Source organism: Trichechus manatus, unplaced genomic scaffold (genome assembly GCF_000243295.1).
Source record: "Trichechus manatus latirostris isolate Lorelei unplaced genomic scaffold, TriManLat1.0 scaffold00039, whole genome shotgun sequence".
In the NCBI taxonomy this organism is placed as follows: Eukaryota; Metazoa; Chordata; class Mammalia; order Sirenia; family Trichechidae; genus Trichechus; species Trichechus manatus.
This window is the reverse complement of record NW_004443975.1, coordinates 15,195,629-15,205,254: the sequence shown is the minus strand read 5'-3', so window position 1 is coordinate 15,205,254 and position 9,626 is coordinate 15,195,629. Positions and strand designations below refer to the sequence as shown.

Below are 9,626 nucleotides of genomic sequence, written 5' to 3'. Positions count from 1 at the left end.
AAGCAAAGTGTCTGAGCTGAAATCCAACACTTAAGCTTCCTAATTTTCAAAAATCCAAAGCAGTAACTCCATGAATTAAATAATTTGGTTAATTATCTTAGCAAGTAAAAAACCATTTCCCTTTGAGTCGACTCTGACTCATGGCAAACCTATATGTGTCAGAGTAGAACAGTGCTCCTAAGGGTTTTAATGGCTGTTTTTTTTGGAAGTAGATCACCAGACCTTTATTTCAAAGTGCCTCTGGGTGGACTCCAACCTCCAACCTTGTGATTAGCAGCCAAGCACAATAACCATTTGCACCACCCAGGGACATAGCAAACTTATGAGGTGGGTGTCATTAATTCCATTTTACAGATGAGGAAACCAAGACTTTGATCACTGTCACGCAAAGGCATAGCTGGGATTTGAACCCCCCTGCCTCCTAGGTTTTTGCTCTTAACTCCTACTCACCCTTAAAAAAGCAAACCCATTGCCTTCAAATTGATTCCGACTCATAGTGACCCTATAGGACAGAGTAGAACTGCGCCATAGGGTTTCCAAGGAGCGGCTGGTGGATTCGAACTGCCAACCTTTTGGTTAACAGCTGAGCTCTTAACCACTGTGCCACTCCTATGCACAGGAAAGAAAAAAGCTTTTCCTTGAATGATGGGTTTTGAGCAAATACATTTATTGAAGAGGAAAACTGTAGCCATCTCCATTGGACTGGAGGACACCTGAAGCTCACGGGACAATGCTTTGTTGACTTGTGTCCAGAGACAGACATGAATGTTGCCTGGCAGACTCACTTTGTCATCCAAAGTAGGCAAGTTTTTCCCTCCAGGCTCTTTCTCTTGCTAAACAGGCAGGACTCTAGGGAGGCACAAACCTCCCTGGACAGAAAGAGGAGTTGGGGCTGATTAGGGTCGGACAGAGTCACCCAATGAAGCTGGTTCTTGTACGCGTTCATTCTGTATTTCCAATTCAGGTGGGAATACAAGGCCCCAGAGCCCTAGTGGTTTGGACAAACCAGATGTGGGAAGCTGTGCATTTGGGTTGACACCAAGGAGGGGAGATGTTGTCCTCACCTCTACTTAGAAGTGCTGTAACTAGTGCAGCCTGTAGGACAATCCATCCTTAGTGGAGTGGCCGCCATGGGAACTGGTAAAAATGGAAGAAATGTCATAAAGTAGATGATAAGTGACAGAGTGATTACCATGGTGAACTCACCAGAGCCTAAAATAAAATAAGCTCAGATCAGAAAGAAGAAAAGGAAATCCCTTAACACAGGCATATGGACAAGGCTGAAATGTCATGGATTTTGTTTTTTTTTTAAACTTTCATTGTTAGTGTCTTGTTATCAGTTTTCCCTGTCCGCCCTTTGTGGTGGTGAATTTTTTGAGACCGAGCGTAGATCAATAGGGTTTCTTGATTATCACAAGAATGTGAATGGTTGTTGTCTAAAAAGGCCAAGTTCGTGTTTTAAGTTGGAGGAAGTAAGAAATAACTTTAAACTGGAGTAGTCCAACAGAAGTTTTATATCTTTGTAACTGAAACAATAAGTCCGTGTTAAAACAAAAGAAATTTCTCCAGTTGGGTTTCATTCAGATATAAGATATATTGACTACTGATGATATTATAGAGCTGGAAGCGTTCACTTGTCTATGCCAAGAAATTTGGAAGACAGCTACCTGGCCAACCAACTGGAAGAGATCTATATTTGTGCCCATCCAAAGAAAGGTGATCCAGCAGAATGGGGGAATTATCGAACAATATCATTAATATCACACACAAAAGTAAGATTTTGCTGAAGATAATTCAAAAACGGTTACAGCTGTACATGAACAAGGAACTACCAGAAATTCAAGCTAGATTCAGAAGAGGACGTGGAACCAGGGATATCATTGCTGATGTCAGATGGATCTTGGTTGAAAGCAGAGAATACCCGAAAGATATTTACCTGTGTTTTATTGACTATGCAAAGGCATTTGACTGTGTGGATCATAACAAATTATGGATAACATTGCAAAGAATGGGAATTACAGAACACTTAATTGTGCTTATGTGGAACCTGTACATAGACCGGGAGACAGTCACTCCAACAGAACAAGGAGATACTGCATGGTTTAAAATCAGAAAAGGTGTACATCAGGGTTGCATCCTTTCACCATACCTATTCAGTCTGTATGCTGAGCAAATAATCAGAGAAGCTGAACTTTATGAAGAAGAACGTGGCACCAAGACTGGAGGAAGACTCGTTAACAGCCTGTGATATACAGATGACACAACCTTGCTTGTTGAAAGTGAAGAGGACTTGAAGCACTTACTAATGAAGATCGAAGACTACAGCCTTCAGTATGGATTACACCTCAACATAAAGAAAACAGAAATCCTCACAACTGGACCAATAAGCAACATCATGATAAACGGAGAAAAGATAGAAGTTGTCAAGGATTTCATTTTACTTGTACTGACAATCAATGCCCATAGAAGCAGCAGTTAAGAAATCAGACATATTACATTGGGCAAATCTGCTGCAAAAGACCTCTTTAAAGTGTTCAAAAGCAAATATGTCACTTTGAGGACTATGGTGTGCCTGACCCAAGCCATGGTGTTTTCAATGGCCTCATATGCATGTGAAAGCTGGACAATGAGTAAGGAAGACCAAAGAAGAATTGATGCATTTGAATTATGGTGTTGGTGAAGAGTATTGAATATATCATGGACTTTGAGAAGAACTAAATTATTTCCCAAAATTGTACCAGTTGAAACTTCATCAGAATAAGGGTTCGTTGACATGTCCTCATCAACCCTAGGATTTGTTACACTTTGACTCTTGCACATGTGTGTAAAACGAGTCCAGTGGTATCTCTTTGTGGTTTTAATTTGCATTTTTTTGGATTTTTAATGTAGTTGAATGTTTTTTCTTTATGACTATAGGTTCTTTATGCTTTCTTGTCTATGAAATTGTTTTCATGTTTTGTGGCCAAGTTTTACCCATTGACAGGTAGTTATTCTTTATATATGCTGTATACAAACCTTTGGTCGATTATTTGTGATGCAGATATCTTATCCTGTTTTTGAACTTGTCTTTTGTCTTTTTTATGGGATCTTCTGATAAACATTTTTAATTTTATTGTAATCCAATTAGTAAGTCTTTTTCTTTATCAGCACTTTTTTGTGTCTTAAGAAGTATACTCCACCTCAAAGTTATAAAGATATTCTCTCACCATTCTTTTTCTAAAACTGTTAAAGTTTTGCCTTTATCATTTAAGTTTTTATTGCGTCTGGAGTATATTTTTGTATATGGTTTGAGGTAGCAATCTGAAATGATTGTTGTATGGAGTAGCCATTGTTGCAACGTTTTATTGAATGATCCACTCGTGTCCTGCTGCCACATGCATCGTTTATCAAGTTTCTTAAGTCCGTTTCTGAGCTCTCATTCAGTTGCCCTGGTCTATTTATCAATTCCTGCTCCTAAACTATACTGCTGTTGTTACTCTCACTTTACATCTTGATATCTAGTAGGACAAGATCCCCATCATATTGTTATTCTTTAAGAATGTATCAAAAGGAGCCCTGGTGGTGCATCGGTCCAGCACTCAGCTGCAAACTGAAAGGTTGGTGGTTCAAACCCACCCAGCGGTTTTGTGGGAAAAAGACCTGGCGATCATCTCCTGTGAAGATTACAACCTAGAAAACCCTATGAGGCAGTTCTGCTCTGTCACGTTTGGTTGCTATGAGTCAAAATTGACTTGACGGCATCTAACAACAACAACAAGGTTGCTCTTGAGAAACAGTACTTAAACATATGATCTTAAAAGAGTATATTGACTATTCTTGGGATTTGCTCTTCCAAAATTGTTGGAATCAGCTTACCAAGTTCCATGTAAAATCCTCCTGGGATTTTTATTGAAATTGCATTGAATTTGTGGCTTAATTTAAAGAAAATTGAAATGAGTTTATATATCCATATGACATTTGGAAGAGCACCTGGTTCATAAACCAAACCAAAAACCTGGTGCTGTCAAGTCAATTCCAACTCATAGGGACCCTATAGGACTGAGTAGAACTGCCCCATAGAGTTTCCGGGGAGTGGCTGGTGGATTTGAACTGCCGACCTTTTGGTTAGCAGCCGTAGCTCTTAACCACTGTGCCACCAGGGCTCTTTCTGCTTCATAATAGACACTTAAGTAAATGTTGGCTCTTAAATAGCTATTGTCCTCTTTCCTCCCTATCCATGAATGTTAGTTGTCTCCATTTATTTCTTATTTTCTTTTTAATAAATTTTATAGTTTTATAATTTCTGTATAATGGAATTGTACATCTTTTGTTAGATTTAGTCCTAGATACCTTTTTTATTTGTTCCTATTTTACATGCAAACTTTTAGAAACTTTTTTTTTCTGTACAAGATTGACATTATTTATTTTTTGATTATTGGTAGAACTTGCCAGTAAAACTGTCTGGATTTTCTTTGTAAAATCTACTCCAGTTTTTTATGTCCTCTTAAGTAATTTTTAGTAGGCTATTTTTGCTTTGTGAATTAGGAGACTGTTAACTAATGAAGTTCTAGTGTGCTTACACAGTGAGGGTCAAGTTGTTTTATGGGATGTTGATGATGGAACATTTTTCGTCAAAATGTGGAAGAAAGTGGATTTTGCACAAACTTTTGAATCGAAGGTGGAAGGACAGAGGGATAGATACATGCAGTCTGTTTCAGGGATGGTGATAGATACATACGGTCTTTTTCAGGGATGGCAGACACTAAGGATTAGCAGAGAAATAATTTTCAGGAATGGGAAGAGACATTTTATAATTAGTATTCCCTTACCTTGTTGGGTGCTTTCTACTTTTCAAACTGTAACGCCAAGCTTACCTGGTGTCACGGATTGAATTGTGTCCCCCAAAAATATGTGTATCAATTTGGCTAGGCCACGATTCCTTGTATTGTGTGATTGTCCACCATTTTGTCATCTGATGTGATTCCTACACGTTGTAAATCCTGCCTCTGTGATGTTGATGAAATGGGGTTATCTGCAGTTATGTTAATGAGGCAGGACTCAATCTACAAGATTGGATTGTGTTTTGAGCCAATCTCTCTTGAAATATAAAAGAGACACGCGAGCAGAGAGACATGGGGACCTCATATCCCCAAGAAACAAGAGCCAAGAGAATAGCCCGTTCTTTAGACCCTGGGTTCCCTGTGCTGAGAAGCTCCTTGACCAGGGAAGATTGATGACAAGGACCTTCCTCCAGAGCCGACAGAGAGGGTAAGCCTTCTGCTGGAGTTGACGCCCTGAATTTGGACTTGTAGCCTACTAGACTGTGAGAGAATAAATTTCTCTTTGTTAAAACCATCCACTTGTGATATTTCTGTTACAGCAGCACCAGATAACTAAGACACCTGGGTAGGTGGAAGCTGAGGGGTAGAAGTGTGTACATTTACATGCTGGTACTGTTTTGAAAAAGTTGAGGAGCAGCGCTTAACCCAGGAGCAAGTGCTTAAGGAACTGATGATCAGTGGCACCAAATCTGTTGAAGTAGGAGACTGGTTGGTTGCAGGAGAGTTTTAGAGGAAAGACTGAAGGCCAGGAGAGGACCATGAGATGGCTGTGAAGACCTAGCCAAGAATTAACCAGAGGTTAAATAATGGTTCCAAAAATGTAGTTCAGAGAGAAGGAAAAGGTTCAAGAACTGTTAAAATAATAGCATCAGATTTGACAGTAGATGAGTGAGGAGGCCAGAGGGTAAGGAGTGTGTGTCAGACCAGGGTCATGGGCCACCAGGTGCACAGGGGTTCAGGTAACCATTCTTAAGTGTACAATTCAGTGACATTAATTTCATTCACCATGTTGTACAACCATCACTGCTATTCATTTCCAAATATTTTTCATCACCCTAAACAAAAACTCAGTATCTCCCAAACGATAACTTCACATTTCACCCTCTCCCAGTCCCTGGTAACCACTAATTAACTTTGGTTTCTATGTATCTGCCTATTCTAGATAATTCATGTAAGTGGGGTCATACAGTATTTGTCCTTTTGTGACTGACTTATCACTCAGCATAATGTTTTCAAGGTTCATCCATGTGGTAGCATGGATCAGAACTTCATTTCTCTTTATGGCTGAATAATATTCCATTGTATGTATACACCACATTTTATTTATCCATTTAACTGTTGATGGACACTTGCATTGTTTCCACCTTTGGGCTACTGTCAGAATCTACATTTTAACTGGATCTCCAGGCAGTTGGCATGCATAGTAGAATTTGAGAAGCACTTTTCTAGAGCACATTCTGCTCTGGTCCCCCTCCTGTTCTATTCTGCCCAGCTTCTGCTGAAGGACCACTTACAAGCCTTCTGGGATAGTCAGGCCCCATCAGTCCAGCTGTTCCATTGTACACCATCACTCAGTGTGTTGATGTTAGTAACCCTGGTGTTATCTTGTGACCCTTTCAGGTTATTCCAGCTTGACATTAAGGGCAGGGACTGTGGCGATGAGGCAGCTCAATGGTTCACCAACTTCTTGAAAACAGAACCTTTCAGGCTGGTTCAGTTTGAAACAAACATGAAGGGGAGACCATCAGGGGAAATCTTGTCTCCTTCTGTACCGAATTATGAGGTAAGCTTCCAGAGGGTTTCTCTTCACTTTGGTAGGCACCCTTCTCTTTATGGCTCCTTTCTTGACTGACAAAGAGTCTGTCTTGGGAAACCAGTTAGTAGAGTATTATAACAGCCTGAGTGAGTGGTAATGAGGGCACAACCTGGGCGGAGACAGTGGGGATGGAGAGGGAAGAGAGATATTTCAGAAGTGGAGTCTCTAGGGTTTGAATATGGATACTATTCAATCTTTATTCAGTAATCCTTATTCATGAGTGTGGATCGAATCAAGACTGAATAGGGGAGATATTGGAGGGAGAAGCCAAGGATAACTCCCTGTTTTCCGGCTTTGAGCTGCCAGGAACACAGAGAACTCAGAAAGAAACTGGTGTGGGTGGTGAAGGTGAGAATTTTGTTTGGGTCTGAATCTAGGTACCCCGAAATGACACGGCCAGCATTTCTCCAGGCCCTTCTTTCGCCGTCAGTGTGGTGTGGTTATTTCAGGTGCTGGAAAGGCATCTTGCCCTAAAGAATAACGCCCTCTCCTCCAGCCAAGGTCCAAAGACCAGCGCCTTGATTCTGCAGTTAAATAAAGTGTAAAATGCTGCAAGTACTGATTTCTTCCCAGGTCCCCTAAACTATAAGCTCCTTGAGGGCAGGTTTTGTTGTTTAATTTATGATTGCTTTATTTTTGTCCCATTTAGATAGAATTCCGAAACAGGCGGGAGAACCAAAAGACCTGGATATTTTTCTAAACTGGGTTCTTCAGTCTTGGATAGTTGAAAGTAGTAGTTACCTTGTTCTCTTCGTCTCCGTCACCTAGGCTCCCTGGAGCTAACCATTCTGAGGGAAGTGTGGAGTCCTTCGGTCAATTAGGTTGAATGTGTGCAGTGTATGGGAGTTCTGCTGTGAGTACTGGGGGGAGGAAGGGGGGCAGGAGATAAAGATGGAAGAAAGCTTGGTCTTTGTCCACTTTGAGTTCAAGGGCAGGGGTTTTGTTGCCTTTGTTCACTGCTGCTTCCCCACCTGGAACAGTGCCTGGGACATGGTAGGTGCTCAATAAATATTTGTTGAGTGAATGGGTGTTGTTCAAAGTGCTTATTACTAGAGTAGAGCTGACAGGTGGGACAATGGTTAAGTGCTCAGCTGCTAACCAAAAGGTTGGCAGTTCAAACCCACCAGTGGTTCCAGGGGAGAAAGAACTGGCAATCTGCTCCCATCAAGATTATAGCCTAGGAAGCCCTACGGGGCAGTTCTTCTCTGTCACATGGGGTCGCTATGAGTCAAAATTGACTTGATGGCACACTACCACAACAACAGAGCTGACTGGCATCAGGCCAGTCCCCTGTTTGATAAGGATGTGGAAAGGGCTCAGTGCAGGAGGTGTCTTTGGCCTGAGTCCAGCCTGCTGCCTCCAATTGACCGTGGACATGGGGAGCCCCACGGAGGCTCAGCAGGCAGGACACATGCTCCAGGCTCATCTGGCTGTTCCCTGCAGGCTCACCTCTCTCTCCTGAGCACCACTCTCCTGCACCCGAGTGGTCTTGCTTCTGGGCTGTGCTTAGCTTTGCAGTGGATCTAAGCAGTTTCATGGGACAGTGAGGCTGATTGAACTGTGTTCTTGGTACAGGTGGCCTACCCGGACTGCAGCCCAATTTTGGTTCTCTCAGAAGCCTCCCTGGCAGATCTGAACACCAGGCTGGAGAAGAAAGCAAAAATGGAGCATTTCCGGCCAAATATCACAGTGACCGGCTGTGGCCCTTTTGATGAGGTAAGCAGCCCACTGCCTTTGTGCACCATGTTCAGCTGTGCTGTTCCAGACACTAAGGGAACTACTGTCTCTTTTAGAGTGCTAACTCAGATCCTCCAAGGTTGGCAATGGAGAAGACTCTCCTTTTCCAAGATTCACCTTAACCTGGTGGAGTTGTTCCATATTGCTGATGTCATTGCTTCACTGGCCTCAGGGGGGCACTGATTTCCTCTTGAATGCTGTGACCCCAAGGCAAACAGTCCTAGCTCTAAATGCAAACAAGTCTGAGACTTTGCTTGCTGTGTTAGTTGCCGTAGAGTTGGCTCCTACTCATAGGGACCTTATGTTTAATAGAATGAAAAGTTGCCTGGTCCTACACCATCTTCACTGGTGTGTTTGAGCCCATTGTTGAGGCTTCTGTGGCAATCCATCTCCTTGAGGGTTTCCCTTGTTTATGTTGACCCTCTGCTTACCAAACATGATGCCCTTTTCTAGTAACTGGTCTTTCCTGATGACGTGTCCTAAGTAAATGAACCAGAGTCTCACTATCCTTGCTTCTAAGGAACATTCTGGTCTCTTACAGAAGATTTGCCCATTGCAAAACATCACTTGATTTCTTAACTGCTGCTTCCATGGATGTTGATTTGTTGATCCAAATAGAATGAAATTGTTGACAATGTCAATTTTGAGACTATGCTAGAATATATAATAGTAGCTCAGGCATAGCTAAAGAAAAATGAGTATGAAGAGAACAGAAAACCCAATAGTCTGACACAGAGGTGTGGCTTACTCATCTTCCCCTTTGCTGTACCATCCAGGAGTGCCCTCAAAGATTTGAGACTCCTGGAAGCACTAGACCTCAAAGTGGAGGCCAAGAGCCTAGAGGAGTTTGGCTGTAAACGGTGTCCCCTAGAGTTCCATGCAGTGGCCCAAATTCTCTCCCAGGAGACACACATTCTCTCCTATGTGACTGACACCAGAGATGCCCACTCTCTTCAAGGACACTCCCTTATGACTTTATAGGGACAACCACACAAGAGCCCAGTAGTGACTGGAGATCTGTACATGAATACACAGAGCTGAGTGCTGCCTTATAATGTGCAGCAGCAGACGTATTAAACATTGCAGGGAGGGGGGATGGGCTAAACTTTCTGAGCACGGAAGATAACAAGTACAAATGCCATTTATTGGGCGTTTGCAGAGGCGTATCTAAGTATGGCGGGTATGGCGCATGCCCTGGGCACTGCTTAAGGCGGGGGTGGGGGGCACTGAGCATTTTCTGTTAACCATCACAG

At 42.3% G+C, this 9,626-nt stretch overlaps 1 protein-coding gene across 1 annotated transcript in view; it reads left to right on the top strand.

The window, feature by feature from the left end:
- The window catches only part of LOC101345364 (mitochondrial amidoxime reducing component 2), a 35,067-nt gene that overhangs the window by 2,669 nt on the left and 22,772 nt on the right, over positions 1-9,626 (top strand). Inside the window, exons 2-3 of the mRNA XM_023730873.1 lie at positions 6,441-6,603; positions 8,212-8,352. Of these exons, the coding sequence (XP_023586641.1) occupies positions 6,441-6,603; positions 8,212-8,352 (304 nt within the window). The remainder of the gene's footprint in view (positions 1-6,440; positions 6,604-8,211; positions 8,353-9,626) is intronic.